The sequence below is a fragment of the Agelaius phoeniceus genome, chromosome 18 (assembly GCF_051311805.1).
Source record: "Agelaius phoeniceus isolate bAgePho1 chromosome 18, bAgePho1.hap1, whole genome shotgun sequence".
NCBI classification, from domain to species: Eukaryota; Metazoa; Chordata; class Aves; order Passeriformes; family Icteridae; genus Agelaius; species Agelaius phoeniceus.
The window spans coordinates 5,426,298-5,444,300 of record NC_135282.1 but is presented as its reverse complement, the minus strand read 5'-3'; the positions used below and the strand labels follow the sequence as shown (position 1 = coordinate 5,444,300).

At 41.3% G+C, this 18,003-nt stretch overlaps 2 protein-coding genes and 1 long non-coding RNA gene across 7 annotated transcripts; 1 reads left to right on the top strand and 2 right to left on the bottom strand.

The window, feature by feature from the left end:
- Positions 1-3: 3 nt before the first annotated feature.
- HSCB (HscB mitochondrial iron-sulfur cluster cochaperone) lies at positions 4-3,709 on the bottom strand. Of its 2 annotated transcripts, XM_054645594.2 has the most exons (6): positions 3,485-3,709; positions 3,322-3,418; positions 2,844-2,933; positions 2,242-2,386; positions 1,322-1,369; positions 4-164 (listed from the first exon to the last, which is right to left on the bottom strand). In XM_054645594.2, the coding sequence occupies exons 1-6, from the start codon at positions 3,682-3,684 to the stop codon at positions 73-75; spliced, it is 672 nt and encodes a 223-aa protein (XP_054501569.2). In that variant the 5' UTR covers positions 3,685-3,709; the 3' UTR covers positions 4-72. The 2 variants fall into 2 exon arrangements, with proteins under 2 accessions (XP_054501569.2, XP_054501571.2); XM_054645596.2 differs by lacking the exon at positions 2,844-2,933.
- A 34-nt stretch (positions 3,710-3,743) lies between these two features.
- CHEK2 (checkpoint kinase 2) lies at positions 3,744-15,914 on the top strand. Of its 4 annotated transcripts, none has more exons than XM_077187888.1 (15): positions 3,744-3,805; positions 5,056-5,307; positions 5,823-5,947; positions 6,204-6,351; positions 7,120-7,210; positions 7,318-7,426; positions 8,444-8,497; positions 9,045-9,106; positions 9,598-9,697; positions 10,159-10,245; positions 10,950-11,113; positions 11,325-11,440; positions 12,788-12,873; positions 15,000-15,080; positions 15,683-15,914. In XM_077187888.1, the coding sequence occupies exons 2-15, from the start codon at positions 5,061-5,063 to the stop codon at positions 15,776-15,778; spliced, it is 1,566 nt and encodes a 521-aa protein (XP_077044003.1). In that variant the 5' UTR covers positions 3,744-3,805; positions 5,056-5,060; the 3' UTR covers positions 15,779-15,914. The 4 variants fall into 4 exon arrangements, with proteins under 4 accessions (XP_077044003.1, XP_054501743.2, XP_077044002.1 ...); XM_054645768.2 differs by lacking the exon at positions 3,744-3,805 and adding an exon at positions 3,860-4,092; XM_077187887.1 differs by lacking the exon at positions 3,744-3,805 and adding an exon at positions 3,860-4,115.
- On the bottom strand, positions 7,114-17,559 carry LOC129128451 (uncharacterized). Its single transcript, XR_008535285.2, has 4 exons — positions 17,353-17,559; positions 15,644-15,759; positions 14,667-14,709; positions 7,114-7,164 (listed from the first exon to the last, which is right to left on the bottom strand). It is a non-coding gene; the product is annotated as an uncharacterized LOC129128451 (long non-coding RNA).
- Between the last annotated feature and the right edge of the window lie 444 nt (positions 17,560-18,003).

The window sequence follows — 18,003 nt, the reverse complement described above, 5'->3', positions numbered from 1 at the left end:
ATCTGATTTTGCTAATAAAACCATTTGTTTAATTGAAAATAACACTAACTTTTAATAGCTAAGAAGGCAACATCAGGAAGGGATCTTCTTGGCCTTTAATTTATCTTCTAAGTTGGCAAAATACTTCATTTTTCCTAGCAGCTTCTTGGCTTCTTGAAGATCATCTGAAATGAAATAAAACATTACTGGTTTACAGAAGGAAAGGTGAATTTGCATTTTCAAAATGAATCTCAAGATTGCAGTGACAGCACCTGTTTTAGTACCAAGAGTTGTGACCTGCAAGGACTCAGACTCTATTAAAACCATGCTGCCTATTGTTTTAACCCCAGTTGGTTTGGGAACATCTCAACTCAAATGTTCCACAAAACCTGTAACAATGAACAATTTGGAAAAGAAATGTGGATGAATGCCCTTCAATGACTCCTGTAAAATGGCTGCAGTATTGATCTACCCACTAGGCAAGACAAATGTTTTTGTTTAAAATGTGTATAAATAGACCAACTGACATAACTGAAAAATGCAAATAGGAGGAGTCTGGTCTGGACAGTGCCAATTCCAAAACTCATATTGAAACAATTGTTGCTCAAGGGGAGGGTGGTTTATGACCTCCAGACAAAGGCAACACAATCCTTCTCATGGCACAGAGTAACAGAATGTAACTCCTCATGGGCAGGGACAGCCAGCACCACTGTGATGTTTACAGTTCCACACACCCCGACCAAAGTGCAGCATTCTGGACCTGGCACACAAACACAAAGGTTTTTTCCCAGCTTCAGAAGCTCAGGAATGGTTCAAGCCTGTGCCTATCCACTGGCTGTAGAATAAAGTTACGTTGATTATTGCACAGCAAGTCCCCAAAACGTTATGCTGAACAGGCCTTTACTTGCCACACAGCAGCTGTGGCTTTCACTGCAAAGAAAGCACTCACTGCTCTGCTGCAGCTCCAGGAGTGCAGAACAACATCCCCCAAATTCGAGTGTGAAACCTCAGAACATGTCTAAGATCAGGACTGTCCTTCCCAGCATTCTGGGAAACACACAAACAATTTCTTAGCATCTACATTCCCACTGAAAATGATTATTTAGATGCAAGATGAATGGAACTTTTGTACTGGACTTTGCTTTTAATGTGAGGTCCTGAATTTCCCAAATCAGCAGGAATGTCAGTTTAGAAGTACTTATTCTAAATACCTAACAAAGAACCCTTGTCAATGCAGTATTTCTATTCCATAGCTCAGGAAATATTTGCCAGTAAGAAAATGTGGAGTTTTAAGCATTTGACAGGTATGTATGGCAGCTAAAAACTTCATAAAATCAGGTACCTCTTTCAAAAGCTGCAGTCACCTCTCTGGTCAGTTCTTCTTGTTTAACTGCAAAACAAATGATTTCATTTACTTTTTGTTATACTTAGGATATTTGATACCACTACATTCTGACTGCCTGTGGTGGGAAAGTTCATTACTAGTTTCAGCCTTCGGGAGCCAAGCGAGTTTTTCATTATAATGCTGTCAATGTTGTTTTAATTCTCATTTCAAACATGTATTTCTTTATTTAAACAAGTATACTGAGACAGCAATTCCAATGCACACCAGTGGTCACTAATTTCCCAGCAATCTAACTTATTTTTGGTGCATCAGTTTATCCTGCTACAGTTGACTTTCTCCTGTGCTACTCAGTTTTTTTTTCCTAGTTATTGTAATTGCTTTTAGCACATAGCTGTTATTGAAAAAACTTAAATATATCAGTAAACCAAATGTTTTTGGTATCACCAACAATATAAAAAGAAAGTTGCTTGTGTAAAGGGAATAACCACTTAATATAATGGCTGCCAGATGAAGAAGGTGAAAGAACTACAATGCCTTTATAAATAACATTATTTAGTGTGGTCAGACAAGCATTTTAATCAACTTCATTCTGACAGTTTTTTTTTTTGAACAATTGACTAACCTGATGAAGGTTGAGTAAATTCCTTTTTATTGTCTATATAAATTTATTTTGACATCAGAATAGGTTCTGTTATACAAATGTATCACATCAAGACAGATGTGATGCATAAATAGGTAAAGACAACATTGGAAAAGAGGTGAAAAGGGCAGAAGCTCCTGCATTGAGTCAATTCCAGACTAACACAAATTGAAGACATTACAAGAAATATACCAACACAGTTTAAAGCTTTCACACTCATGTATTACACAAGATTCAGTATACTAGTTCTGTACAAATTCCTCAAGTCATAACCTACCTTTAATTGAAGTTTCAACTTCTTCAAGGTTATCCTTGTTTTTGGACTCTGCTAATTTCTCATTAATTTCCATGATTTCCGTAAGGAACGCTGAGTCTCCATCACAGTCTGTCTCTTTTGCTGGCTCCACTCCACTCAGCTCCAGCTGGCAGAGGAAATGGGAATTTGAAAATAAATATTCCCACATCCATTCCTATGGAAATTATTTTCTTTAATATTAAGTCTCTCAGTGGGGCATACTCAGATTCATATTTGATAAACCTACAGTGCTTTGAGTCACTCTGAAAATTAACTCCATACATAGGCTGACTATAAACCAAAAAAAACATAAAAAAGGCTGCCATGGGCCAGACTGAAATTCTGAATGAGCAGCCATAGCCAAACACCACGTGTCATGTGAAATTACTGTAAGATGAGTAATAAATGAGATAATATGCTGATTAATTTGTGGACAAACTTGGTTCTGGTCTCCCTTTAATCTCTGGTGATCCTCTTCAGAGGAATTGGCACAAATTAGCACATTAAGGACTGAATCGAGGGTGGGATCCCTACCAGCCCCAGGGTGAGTCACAGAACACTGCAATACCTAACGGGGACCTTACTAGATAGAGGCCTCGGCTCAGAGGGTTCAGCAGAGTCTGGTAGGCCTTGTTGATCAGGGAAGAGTGTTGCTCAGAGTAGTACTGCTCTTTCTGCAAACGGATGGCAAATAACGGAAGCTAATTACAAGTGGCGAAATACGCTTTGTTACATGCGGAACAGCAGCGTCCCCACAGCAGTCCGTGTGTGAAACGGAGAAGGCTCCGTGGACCTGGCAGCTGTGGCACTGCGCTCAGCTAAGGCCTGACGAACCGCAGCGGCCCCGCATCGTCCGCCTCCTCCGCAAATCCACGGCAGAGCCTCTCTGAGCACCGAAACACAAACACAGGCGAATCCCCTCACTCCCCGAGCGGGAGAGACGTGGGGACTCCACACTGCGACCCCGCCACGCAGCCGAAGGCTAAAGGCGAGCTCGTCCGGCGCTCACCGAGCCCCCCGGGCCCCTCCCGGCCCGGCTCCCCCGCCCGGCCCGGGGCTCACCGGCGGCCTCTTGCCGAAGCGGTCGGGGTGCACGGCGCGCTGCAGGCTCCGGAACCGCCGCTGCAGCTGCCCCGGGTCGATGCGGAAGGAGCGGTCGCTGCAGGACACAGGGCGGGTGAGACCCGCGGCCGGCCGGGCTCGCGGCCGCCCCGCCCACACTCACCAGTCCATCAGGCGGAAAAGGTCAGGCCGCGGCGCCGGCGGCTGCAGAGCCTGGCAGCCGGGGCAGAAGTGGGGCGGCCCATCGCTGCTGGGGAGCGGAGCGCCGCAGCTCCAGCACGGCGGCCCCGGGGCGCGGCCCAGCGCGGCCCCACGGAGCGCCAGGCGCGCCCACCCGAGCCGCGCCCGCAGCGCCGCCCGCATCGCGCCCCGCTCCCGGCGGCCCCCGCGCGGGCCGCCCGCTCATTGGCTGCGCTCGGGGCGCGCGCGCGGCGCGCACGGCGGCCCCGGCCCGACGGCGCGAGCCCCGCGAGCCCCGCGAGCCGTGAGTTCGGGTCCCGCTCCGGCCCTGCCCCGCTCCCTGCCCCGCGCTCCTCTCGCTCCTCTCCCGGCCCGGCGCCGCCGCGGGCTGCGAGCCCCGCTTCTCCCGGGACACACACGCCGGGCGCGGGGCCGCAGTGCTCCGTGGGGACGGCGGGGCCGCTGGTGCTGGTGCCGGTGCTGGTGCCGGTGTCGGTCCGGGGCAGCAGAGCTCCAGCGGGCAGGGCCGCACGGTGCGAAGCGGCCGCTGGGGCCCGGCTCCGCCGTCTGAGCGTTCAGAGGGAGGGTCAGGTTGGACACGAGGGAAAGCGCTGGTATGGAAAGGGCTGCACGGGTCAGAGGTGGGGTCGCCATCCCTAGAGGGTCCCGCAGCCGTGTGGGTGTGGAGCAGGGGACAGGGGCACGGTGGCATTGGCAGTGCGGGGGGACTCGGTGGCCTCTGTGTTTTCCAGCCCGAATGGCTCCGTGATTTTGTTCTGTCTGCGGGCGGAGCTCTGGGCCTCGCCTGTGTTTGTAAACACCCGTAAGGAACGGGACTTGGGTGAGGAACTTGGGAGCTGTCGTGGTTTTATGGCTTGCAATGAAATGTAGCAAAGCGGTAAGGAGAAGTATACATTAAACTGTATGGCAAGAGCTAAAAACCCCATAAACAGGTGGTAAGGTTGGAAGGTTCGTGAGCACTGCTGTGCTGGAGGAAGCTGGCTAGAGGGGGGCCTGGAGTAGCATTTAAGTAAAGAAGGAGGCACCGCAGGCTGTGAATTTCCGGGCTGTTTCCTGCATTGAGTCAGTGTGAAAATTAACCGGCAGCTGCCAGGGCAGTGTCTGAATCTGGCAAGGTTTTGTACACTTATTATGTACAGGTGTGATAAATCTCTCGGAGGCTTTCCAGAAAACCTATGTGATTTTACAGTTCTTACTCCTTTCGGTTTTCTCTTTGTGTCGGGGACCAGCCGTGGTCCCTTGCTCGGTGCGGGGATGCTCTGTCAGAGCGCAGCCTGCAATCCGGGAATTAATCAGGGCTAGTTCTGCTTTAGAACCAGCAGAGGCCGCCCCTCGTTGCCTTTTAAAAGGAAAACCATCCTGGTTTGCACACTTCCTGGGAATTTACGTATAACCCAGACATGCACGCTTTGGTTGTAAGTTTTACTTCTTTGAGGCTGAGAATGGACTTAGACCTTAATAGTGCGGTGTGTGAGTGTGTGCCAGTTTTACTTTGCTGTAGTAATTGTGGTTTTTCAACATTCTCTTTTAAAGCCAACATGTCTCGAGAGACTGGAAGTGAAGCACAGCAGTCTCAGAGTGCCCAGCAGCCTCAGAGTGGTACCAGTTCTTCCAGTGGCTCACAGAGCACCAGTCAGTCTTCCTTAAGTTCTGGGACTCTCAGTTCCTTGGACACGGTTCCCACTCAGGAGCTTCCCTCCATCCCTGAGGACCAGGAATCTGAAGAGCTGGTTCCTCAGCCTTGGGGCCGACTCTTTGCACTTGGAAAAGGTTTCAGCAACTGTGGTAGGTGCATACTGTAATAAATCTCTTGGTTTCTTTGTAGGATCTCAGAAAAGTTCTGAGCAGCTTGCTGAAGAGCAGTGTCTTTTCATTTTCAAGTTAGGTACAAGCAAATTTAGGTATGGAACTTTTTGCTATAATGTTTTATTCCATACTACATCCCAGTGTTTACACTGAGTTCTCAGATACACAGCTGCCATAGACTTACAGAAATTCTGGGGTGTTCATATTCTTTGTTATATGCTTAATTAAAAAAAAATTATAGTTTATTTTATTTAGTTATATGTCTCTATATTGCTGACAGTGAACTAAAAATACCACTGCTGAAGAGGGTAAAATTATTAAAGCATTTGACAAGGTGTGGTGCTTTGTATGAGTTAAGACAAACTTGATTCTATGGGAAGAATCTTGTCTCTGTTATCCTATCCATTGCCATTTGGGGTCATTCTGTGGTGCCATAGTTATTAACTTCCTGCAACATCCTCTCTCTCTCTGCTGTACCTTCCCCTCCTCTGCAGACTGTGTCAATGAGGAGTACTGGTTTGGGAGGGACAAAAGCTGTGATTACAGTTTTTCTAAGCTGGGATTGTCTGAGACTGGCTTCTACCAAAACTATAGCAAGAAGCACTTCCGAATTTTCAGGGTAAGTGCTAAAAATATTAACTCTGTCTATTTTGGCGTAATTCAGAAAGACACTTTGGGGCAGAAATCCTAAAGAAATCAGAGTATCTTCAGGGTTGACTCCTTTAATGTGACTTTTGGCAATACCCCATTCATATGGCTTATGAAATAAACTTAGTCTCATTTCTTGAGTCAACAATAGTAAATTTTTAGTGTATCATGTCTTTATTGTAAAGTCATTTGTTCTTTACTGTCATCTCCATTTTTTTCTCTTTGAGGAAATGGGTCCAAGAAATTCCTATGTTGCCTACATTGAAGACCACAGTGCAAATGGGACATTTGTTAATAGAGAGCTCGTTGGAAGAGGGAGGAGGCTTCCACTGACACACAACTCTGAAATTGCATTGTCTGTACAGACCAATAAGGGTAAAATGTGCTTTAACTTTAGTAGATTTTTCATGTATTGACCAAGAGGTTGTTTCTGCATTGATTTGAGTGTGTTTCTTGGGAGCTGAGCTGCTTTGTGAGCACATCTCATTAATAGGTGTTTTAGTACTCACATAAAAATTATTCATGTCAACCCTAGGAAAAAATCTGAAAAAGAAAACTTAAAGAAATCTGTATCGGGCAGCACCTTAATAGAGTATAAACTTTTATAGTTTTTTTTTCCTGTTTTTGAAACCCTTTTGGGCTTCAGTAGCTGTGCATATGATGGTGGGAACAGGGGAAACAGGCTATTCAAGAAAAGTTGAAAAAAAAAACCCCAGATACCTAACCTGCATAATACCTGCATAGTAAATAGAAAATCCTCTTAAAAATAAACAAGGCTGGGCTTTTGTTTCTTTGTCTTTGATTTTCCACTAAGATGCTGACTTCTTGATTATTACTTCTCTCTGATCTTTGCTGGAACATTGAAATTTTTGCTCCTTTTGTCCTTAAATGTAATTAATTACTTAAAGACTGTTGTGAATTTAATCCCAAAATGTAATTTTTTAGCAATAAGATCACCTTGCTATAATCCATAGCTGGTATAATTTATAGCATACATTTAGTTTTTCCTCTAGCAGGCAGTATTTTCTCAGTTATATTGTTGACTATAAAAGCTCACAAAACATAGCTGTTTGTTATAATAAAAAATTTAAACCTAATAATAGGAAAATTATGTCCACTTGTGTTTGTATTTTTTTGTCCCAGTGTTTGTATTTTCTGATCTTACGGTGGATGATCAGATGATGTTTCCTAAAGAATTCAGAGAGAAATACATTATGTCAAAGACTTTGGGAAGGTAAGCATCCTTATCCAGAAAGTTAGAAAGCAGCCAGCTCCAAATTATGCTTTCATTTGCCTGCACTTCTTACACAGATTTTTGACAGAGCTGTGCTGTTGTTGTAGTGGTGCCTGTGGAGAAGTCAAACTGGCATTTGAGAAGAGCACCTGTAACAAAGTTGCAGTGAAAATCATCAATAAACGGAAGTTTGTGGCAAGTGGCCTGAGTGAAGAAGTAAGTATTTTTGACTGTCTGTCTGTCTTGGCCACCTTGCAGTGGTCCTGGAATATTTGCTAACTTCTCAGACTCCTCAGCTATCTTTAAATGAGGATTTTCTTACTTAATGTCTTCAGTATTTAATTTCAAAATGCTTTTTGATCTTGTATATTGCACAAAATTCTTGTTTTTATTCTTTGACCACATGCCATTATTTTCATCATTTAGTGCTGTTAATGGGATGTGTACAATGGGTGGAGTGGAGTCTTGCAGGGTTTGGTTTATGTCCTAAAATGCATCAGATAGACACAAGATAACCAGCACAGTCTTGACCATAAATGTACCAACAAAGATAATTTTGTTGAATGCTTCATTGTAATACATTTTAAGAAAATTGTATGAAGCCTTTAGGGAAGGTCTAATGGCAGAAGCCAGAATTTGGAGAAGTACAAAGACAACTGGCTCAAGATGCTGTTGAGAATTATAATTACTGATGCATGGCATTCTACAAAACAGGCACAGGAGTATATCTGGAGTGTATGGGTTAAGTTGTGTGTTCCAAGATGATTGATTTGGATTGGAAGAAGAGCAAAAAAATCCCTGCTGAGCTGATTTCATTAGTTGAGCCTAAGCCACGGGTTAGAGAATCTGTTTATGTTAACTTGCAAAATAGTAGCGTGTAATTTTAGGTTGGCCCATCTGCAAAGCATCTTGGAGGGAGAAAAGCTGTTTAAATACAAGTATATAAGCAAAAAGAATTTTATTTTTTTTAATTTGGAAGCTAGTTGGGGATTTCTAACCTGCAGTGAAATTTCATGTCTGGAGCAATATCTTGCTCCAGATAGTGACAGCACTCTGTTTATTTAATTCACTGAAGGTATCTGATAATTTTATGAAAAAAATTGTACGTTATGGTCACTTAGAGTAGCAAAAGGCACGGAATTATGTCTTTCCTGGTACTGTCTCTTATTTCTCATATGTCTTATTCCAGAACAGCTCTGTCTTACCCAATATGGTATTTGATTCTTTTAATAGAACCCAGGTTTAAATATCAATACAGAAATTGAAATTTTGAAGAAAATAGATCATGTGAGTATTACTGTACATTTTTATTATTTTTTGCTCTCTCCTGTATGTACTTGTTTAGTTTACTGACTTTAGTGTATTAATGAAAGAGCAATTTTATCCATTCAGAAATGTGTTAAAGGAGATATATAATTTCCATTGTAAATTATTGAATGGGTCTTTTTTTATTCTTTTAAGTGTATTATATCCTAGCAGATTTGAGATTTTAAAGCTTTGGATAACTTAGATATAAATTTGAGAAGAAACATCACAGGAGAAGTTTTAACTGCGTGCAGAAATTTTTATTTGATGTAAATTTTTGTAAATGCTGCAAATTGACTAAATGTAAAGACTAGTTTTCACTGGCAATTTATTGAATTTGTATCCTCTCTTTCCTCTCCATGTAAAATAGTTAAAATGTTGAGGGTGTGGTCTGGGGTGCTTGCAAGTCCCTTGTGTTAAGTGTCAGCTTAAGTGACCTGGTTTGAAATACTGAAATAAGAACTTTAGGATTAATTTTTACAAATTATTCTATTTTGTGTGTCTCTGTTTGTGTTTTCTTTTCTGTTAGCCTTGCTTAATCAAGATTAAAAACTTCTTTGAAGCAGACGATTACTACATTGTTTTGGAACTGTAAGTAACCTGTTTGAAAGTAAATGCATAACATGAAATGCTTTTTTGATAACCACAATGAACTGTGGAGGTTTTGCTTTTCTTATTTTGTTTTCCTTTTGCTGGCCTCTACTTTCTTCTAAAACCTTTGTAAGATTAGGAGCTAGGATAACCAGGAGAAATCATCCTTTATTCTTTGTAGGCACTCAGGGCTTGGGTATTGTTTGCTCTGCTGCTGTTGTGGATTGCTGCTTTTATTTTATTTTTTTATTTTTGAGCTCATAAGAGGGGGCTGATCAAAAATCATGTAACAACTGCCAGTGAAGACTCAAGAAATTGACCTTAACTCAGCCATGCATGTGCTGTGTTTAGGATGTTGCTCACTCATTTTCAGAAATATATTCTTTCCTGTAGCCAGAATAGCCAAATGTTTTGTGTTGGTCTTAGTCTTGTCTAATGAGATGAATCTTTTGGAAGTTATATGTTGGTTTGTTAGCCTGCATTTGTTTTAGGATGGAAGGAGGAGAATTGTATGACAGAGTGTCAAGGCCAATCAAGATGAAAGAAGAAATCTGCAAGTTGTACTTTTATCAGATGCTGCTGGCAGTAAAGGTACATCATTGTGAATTCTACCCAAAAAAAGTCACTAAGATGAGTTTTTCTGTCACTTGTCATTGCTGAAACCCATGTAAGCAATCAGCACAGTGTTCTGAACAAGTTGGTTTAACAAGAGAGAGACAGAAAAGCAGAATTCCTACAAAGGTGACACAGAACGTGGGTCTGCACACTGTGCTTGCATGAGATTTGACATTTGAAGCATAATGATTTCTAAGGTGCTTTTTTTGTTTCTTTGTGATGGTGTTTTGGTGTGGGTTTTTTTTGTTTTGTTTTGTTTTCATTTTGCTTTGTTTTTTTAAGGGACAGTCCCATGTTAGGAAGCTTTAAATGTTTGCCCTCCTCTTACACAGCCATTTCAGTTATCCTGCCATTGCCATGAGAAAAAATGGAAAGCTTACATTTTAAAATAAGTTAATAATCTGTTTTTCTTTAATTACCCATCTGTATGTATTTAGTATCTTCATGACAATGGAATTATACACCGAGATCTAAAGCCAGAAAATGTGCTACTTTCATCTACTGAAGAAACATGTCTTGTAAAGGTAAGGAAAACTACATTTCTTGTTAATGGAGAAATTTGGGAGTGTTCCTTCACATTCTTCTTGATATTTCATTAAACACAGCCAAAAAGATATTATGGAATTATTCATACAAACCATGAAGTAACTTAAAACATAGACCTTTTTTTTAATAATTGTAATTTTACTTTTATGGATATTTCAACCCATACACTACATATCTATTTTCAAATGTCAATTATTTTTTCCCCAATGAAATCTAAATTCTTGAATTACAGACAGTATTCCCACAAATGTCCAGGCTCTGTGGTGACAGTGATTTTTTTTTGTTGTTATTTTGGGTTTTTTTTGGGGGGGGGGAATTAGGGTTGTATATTTTCTTTTGTGTTGAGAAAGCATTGACTATATTTGCATGCTGAAATGCTTATTTTTCACAAAACCTCTTCTAATAGGCTACAGTACCTTTAATCTGTAGTTGTCCATTTATATCCATATCTTAGAGTATTTTTGCCAGTGTAAAGTGTGATCCTTTGTCATATTTCTCCCTCTTCCTCCTCTCCCATTCTCACTTAATAATGTTTGGGGTGACTTTTATTCATAGTCATGTACTGGAACTGGCTTGGAAGGAAGAAACTTAATGGTACCTCCTGATGTATGTCTACAATATGATGTGTTCTAGTACACTCCATCCTAATATGTAATGTGGTGTTACCATTTTTAAATGCAAGATTACAGATTTTGGACAATCCAAGATTCTTGGAGAAGCTTCTCTTATGAAAACATTATGTGGTACTCCCATGTATCTTGCTCCTGAGGTTCTAAATTCACTTGGGACTGCTGGATACAGCCGAGCTGTGGACTGCTGGAGTTTAGGAGTTATTCTTTTTGTATGGTAAGATATTGTGGAGATGTACCTGCACTGGGCAGTCTTTGACATACATGGCTTGAGACTTGGCAACTTCAGTGTCTATATGAGGAAGTGAAAGTTTAAAAGTCTACAAGTATAAAAACACTACCATAGCAGATGCCTTAAAATGTGTGATTTCAGTGTTTCATTTGGTATGAGAAATTCAGTGCTATTTAACTTCTTTTCTTTTATACAGCTTGTGTGGATATCCACCATTCAATGAGCAAAACACTCAGCTCTCTCTGAGGGATCAAATCACTCGTGGAAAATACACATTTATTCCAAAAGAGTGGAAGCATGTGTCAGACATGGGTATGACTCCAGCACAGTGGGTATCTACCACTAATATCTAGTGGTAATATCTACCACTAATATCTAATATCTACCTCTTTTCTTGTAGTTTTTGTTTTCCTTTATCCTCCTTTCAGCTGCATGGCTGAAACATATTAACTGTGTGTTAATATGTTTAATTTTTAAGCTAATATATTAAATATATTTTTTGAAGTTCATAGTTGAAGCATTAAAAAGAGAACATACTTTATTATTGAAGAGATTTCTTAGTAGTATTTAGCATAATTAACCACACAAGTATAGAGTTTGTGGGCACATACATCTATTTCTCCTCTTTTCACTTTCTCTTCTGACTTTATCAAGCTGGTCTACAGACTTTGCCTAAAGATTCTTCAAGTGTTGAACCAAAAATACCAGGAATTTAAGGAATACGAGTTAGAATTCTAAAAACCAAACGTTCCAAGAGAGTCCTTTCATGGTGCTAGTCTTTGAGCTGAAAGAGTCAGTCACATTTGAGGAATCATCTGTTATGTTTGGCCCACTGTAAGTGAAGTAGTCTGTGAAACTGAGTTTTTGCATAGCAAACTAAAATGATAATTACTGTCTGTGTGCTTTTAGTTTTTCAGGACATTTTATATGCACAAAATAATTGTAGGATTTACCTTGGACACTTCTTTGTATGTGCAGAGGAGTTTCTAATAAATTATGTGGTCATCCTTTGTCTAATAAACTTATCAAATGTAATGCCTTCCTGGATAGCTTGGAGCTTATTCAATAATAAATCAGACATTCACGAGAATGTACAATCTTAACATAATTTCCATAGTCCTACTTGTATGTATTCAGAATAATCTGATCAAATGAAAAGTAAATCTTGCTGAAATTCCTTTATGGGAGATTTGGAGTAATAAAATACAACATAAATGCCATATTTTTCACAGTGTCTACTAAGCAGCTTCCTAAGAAGATGAAACTTTATGTTAAGCATACATGTGTATGTCCTGTCTCTTCTCTCCCACTTTCCCAGATGGATAATCTGCTTTCTAAGACACTGTAAACCAGGATAAATTAAGCTGTCTTTGCTTTTCCACAGTAATACTGAAGCTTTTAGGGAAATGCTGAGCCTCCTGTGCATGCTCAGAACATAAACTGTGTATATGCTAAATATATCTCTGGGTAATTCTGGTATCCTGAGAATTGCTGAGTTGTGTATATGTGAAAGATGGTTGCAGTCTGCAGCCCTTCCCTGCACTTGTGTGCATTGCTCTGAAGGGGTGTAAGGCACATTGTCACAGAGTTTTGGTGTAGGCATATTTCAGGCAATGATTGTATTGATCACAGGCCAACCAGCTCATTTTATTGTCTTAGCTCTGGATCTGGTGAAGAAGCTGCTAGTGGTGGATCCAAGCAAACGTCTTACCACAGAGGAGGCCTTAGAGCATCCTTGGCTGCAGGTAGGAATTGGGTTTTAAGTGAAAGCTGAGTTGTTTGAGGGATAACTTGTTCATATCTTGTGTTTTCAAAGATTTAGTCCCTGTAGAGACTGCAAAAGCAGCATGGAGTAGTCTCCTGAGTACCTTCTGTCAGTACAATAAGCAGCTTCTGCATCCCTTCTGAGACACCTCTTCCCAGAACTCTTTCACATGAGAGATCAAGATGTGTTTTTTAGAGCCCAGGTCTGACTGTGGTTCTGGTAGGATGGACCTCTCCTTCTGAGCATTGGAACAGAGCCCCATCTCCTCAGATGTTTGTGTGGGCAGGCAGTGCAGTTTGTTTCTGGCAAGCATCCAATACTAGTTTGTTTTTACTCTGCTCTGCAGGAATTAATGTCCCTGGTTTGGGAACCCTCTGAGTAGGAAGTGATGGTTTCCCTACCTCCTGTTACAGTCTAGGTTTGAGAGGGATAGTCTTTAGGTGGTCTTTCCTTAATTTTGGCAGAGGTACCCACTCAACCTATGAGCTTTATTGCATATTTTTGCTTGAAGAGGCTGAAAAATGTCACCCAGCCTACATCTGAGCCATGCAACAGGTTCTGTTTATTCACACCAAGCACAAGGCTATTCCTGTTCCCCTGCTGGGAACAGCAGAATTTCAGATGCTTTGGTAAAGAGCATAAGAAATGGGGGAAGCAAGGGAGTATCCCTCAGTGCTCAACAGCTGATGGTGTTCTGAGACAAAAAAACATGTGTGGATTACTCTTTAAAGTAATTAACTTGTCTTGATTATGCTCCTGGGCATCAGGAAGCATTTCCTGACATTCATGGGTTTTAGTAACTGTAGTTTTGTGTGTAACATATACAGTGAGTTAATCAGATATAGATTCTAACATTTGAATTATAAATCTGAGCAGAAGAATTATTCAGAAATATGCAACACTGATTTTAAAAATTGCTGATATGTATAAGGGGGAAGGGGAAATAGATGACTGATTTAGATGAGCTAAGAATTTAAGATATTTCAGTATATATATTCAAGTTGTTATTAACTTGATTATATTTTCCATGTAAGGATATCTCTTACTGTTAAGTTTAATTTTGAAGACAGGACAGAAGGTTCCAGAAAACATCACAGCCATAAATCCAGATGTCATCTAGCACTCAGCTGCTGTTCTTTGAGCTGTTTCCCTGCAGGGGCTGTTATTAAGAGTGCGAGGTGCTCATAGGTGATGTACACTGCCTGCTTGGAAGGCCAGCATCCAGCATGCTCAGTTTAGGGTATCACACATCTCATAGCACCCAAAGAGCTCCCCAGTCCTGTTCCTGTGAGCAGTGAGGAGTTACTGGCTCCTCTCTCCCTCTTGTGTTGTCTGGAAGTATCGACTTAACAAGTCAGCAGGAGAAACTCCATTGTCTCTGTGCCCAGCTGATGCCTGTTAGCCCTCTGGTCGTTTTGGGGGCACTAGGAAATTTCTAAATTTTTTACTAGAAATAAGCATGTTCTGCAGATTTATTTAAACTAGTAGTGCTTTCAAATTAGTGTTTTCAAAACAAGTTGTTTACTCCATTCTTTGCTCAAATCTACAACTTTAAAACTTGTTGAGCTGTGTAAACCTAAGTACTGCTCAGTGGAAATGTCTTCTTACTTGTATTTACTTAATAAAACATTTTCTAAAGGCATATAAACAATTATTGCTGTTTCTGCCTCTGAAATCTTCACTGAAGTCTTTTGAATGGTACAAGATTAGTTTGGTTGCATGCTGAAGAAAAACCATAGGTCTTTGTTACATCAATGGAAAAATATTTCTTACCTTATCCATCAATTCAAATGTAGCCACAATCAAATCAGGTGAACTGGAAAAAAAAAACAAGTCAAAATTCTATATAAAATTAAATGGATATTTGAGTAAAATCCTTTTTGTAGCACTTAGGAATAGTTAAATAAAAAAAGGAGACACTGCAATACTCCATTGCCTTCACCTAAAAAACTCAGTTAAAACAGCTGAAACCCTTAGGACCTCAATGATCTTTATTTCTAATTGTCTCTAGCACTGAATGTCTCATTCACTTCTCTTTGATTTTCCCAATCTTTGCTTTCCCCTTAAATATTCTATATTCTACTTAGATGCTGGGATTTTTTGCAGGATGAGGATATGAAAACTACATTTGAACAGCTACTTGCTCAAACACGTACCAATATGAGCCCACCAGAAACATCAAAAATGGTATGTGCTGTAGATATTTGAAGATTCATATTTGATGCACAGAGAAACTAGATTTTGAAGTAATCTTTAATAAGAAAATCAGTTAATTTTGAGACTTTAGAGAAATGTACCCTTGGGCTGTATGTGGCAGCCTGCTGGTTAGTTCTGTTTCCTGAACAATGGATTTCCATGTTTTGTCAACACTTTGTGTTGACAAAATGTTTAAATGTACAGAAAAGTGTTTAAATGTATAGAAACACTTGCTAGGCTTCAAAGGATTATTCCTATCTTTAGAATAAAATTGTTGGATGTATTTTTTTTAATGGATTCAAGTCACTAATGTTTAGTATTGAAGTAAAAATTCTCCTGCTGGTGCAAGGTTAGGACAGCATTGTGCCATTCATCACCAGATGCTAATTAGGAAAATTGTAAACAGTGGCTGTTTCGAGCTGGGAGCAATGTCTTAGATGAGAACCATCAAATATAATTAGATGGATCTTGGGAGAGAAACATGGGTTAGTTTTTGGTCATACTGTCCAACACCTCTGGTTCTGGAGCAAGCAGAAAGTCAGGTTCTGCCTTACCTGGTTTCCTGGAGCCATCCTCCTGTGTTTTTCTTCCAGCCAACCACAACAAGAAAGCGTCCCCATGACAATGAGGAAGACAATGGCTCTGCTAAACGTGCTGTTCCTTCTACCTCCTATCAGAAAATGAGGTGAAAAGCAAGAGAAAATGGCTTTGTTAATGACAGCTTTTTTATGGAGAGCGGAATTTTTTATTAAGAAAAATCTTAATAATGGAATAAACTGTTGAAGATGTATAATTTTCAAATAAAAGTAACTTTGTAAGACTGAAGTGACTGCTGTGAATGCATGAGAATCTGCACAATTAATCATGTTCTAGTCCATCCAGCTGTCTGACTCGAGGAAAGTATCAGAAAAACTCCTGAACTAAGTTACTAACACTTTTTTAGGCTAGCTTCATCCCCACCTACATTCTCTGTTTCTTCTTTTCCAATTTCTAGGTTAGGCATGGAAATAATGCTTAGTCCTAATGCTTCATCCTTAGAGATGAAGAAGGAATACTAAACTTGCTGAGTTTTTGCCTGAGACACAGCATTACCTGACACAATGCTGCCCACAGACTTGTGAGGACACTCAGACTATTCAGTTGAGATGTAAAACTTCTGATGGACCTTGAGGTGCTCTGGGCTTCAGGTAAAGCTCCCCAGTAAATGCTGGACTGGCAGAATCACAGCATTGTGCACTGGGATGGGGCTGGTTGGTTTCCAAAGCAACAATTACCATCTGCATGGTGTTTTAACACGTGTGTACCATGTTTATTTCCCAGAGGAGGGATGAGTAAGAGGAAACATGATAACAGGAGATGAAGATGTATAAATTCCTGTCAGGGAAGAGCTAGGAATTGGACTGAGAGGAAAAACTTGCTTGCCTGTTAGGTGAAGATTTTGAACTGTGTGCCTCTTATTAAAGGATTACTGATTATTATCATTACTGACTGAGAGAACAGTTTAGTAATTCTGTTCAACATGCATCTTCTGGTTAAAGGCATCTAAGATTGTTGATTTGTAAAGAATAAAACCTAATGCATTATGGAATAAACCCATGTCAGCTAGGAATTAAGATATTCATGATTCACTTTCCTGTGTGTGCCCATTGCAGAGATCTTGTGTGTTTTGATATATTTGATATTAACCAATGTTAATGATAAAATGCTGATTCTTGTATATTGATACCTTTCTTAATGGATTGGATGGAGAAACATCTGTGGGCATCTGGATGGAAACAAAACCACTGATTCCAGTCCACTCCAGATGCAGTGGGGTGATGGAACAAAGGTGTGTGTCTATCTTTGGGTGCAAATCTGTTGGTGGCACATCCTCAGGGAGTTCTGGTGCTTGCTGTAGCTCATTTGAAGTAGAAGGGAACACTCAGCTGCCATTTGCTACATAAAAGAATCACAGATGCAGTGTGTTTGGGCCAGATTTGTGTCCTGGTATACTGCAAAAGTTGATACCTTTGGGCTTTGGTTACCAGTCACTTTTAAAAGACCTGCATCATGGCTGATGAGAAGGTAATTCCCTAGCTCCGACTTACATTGTCAATTTGTTAATGGATAGAAAACTTCTATAATTTATTCTTCCATGATTTTTTACATCCCACAGTTGTTGGATAATCAGTAACTGCTTTGTTTGGGTCCTTTCCCTGGGTCCTGACTAACACCTGCTTTCCAATGATGTCCTAAATTTGATCTCACTCATTTGAGGGCAGACCTTTGGGCTGCTGGCCATGTGTTCCTCATTTGATTGCAGAAAGCTTTCTGAAGTTTCACAGTTTTTTCTGTGGAAGAGTAAGTTTCGCTAAGGTGAAGCAGCATCCAATTTTCACATAGGTAAGAAATTTTTTATCACTTATCTGCAGCACAAGAGTCTTCAGCATATTGCATTTTGCCTGTTCATTTCAAGAGGCAGGATGGGTCACAGCAGTTGGAAGCTGGGTTAACCAAAGTGCTGAGGCTCGCTGTGCCTGGTCAGTGCGGTGTCATTAGTGACCAGCATCACCACCAGCATCACCACCTGCGGTCCGTGTGGGCCCCGCTTACTCTCGAGCTCCGGCTGCCGCTGCTTTTGGCCGCCGGTCCCCCACCCGTACGGCGACAGAGCCGTATCCTCCGTGAGGACGGAGCCCGTCCGTGTTGGCGGAGAGGCGAGCGCTGCTCCCGTCGGAGCCCGCAGAGGAGCGGCCGGGCCGGGGCAGCTCGGGCGGCAGCCGCAGGACGTCCGGCGCGGGCCCGGCGCCGTCGGGCGGGGGTGCCCGGGGTCCGGGCGGAGCCCAGCCCCGGGGCGGGGCCGGGGCACTGCGGGTCCCACTCAGCCGGGCCCGGAACGTGGCGCCGGGGGCCGGAGTGGGATCGGCCTGGCGGG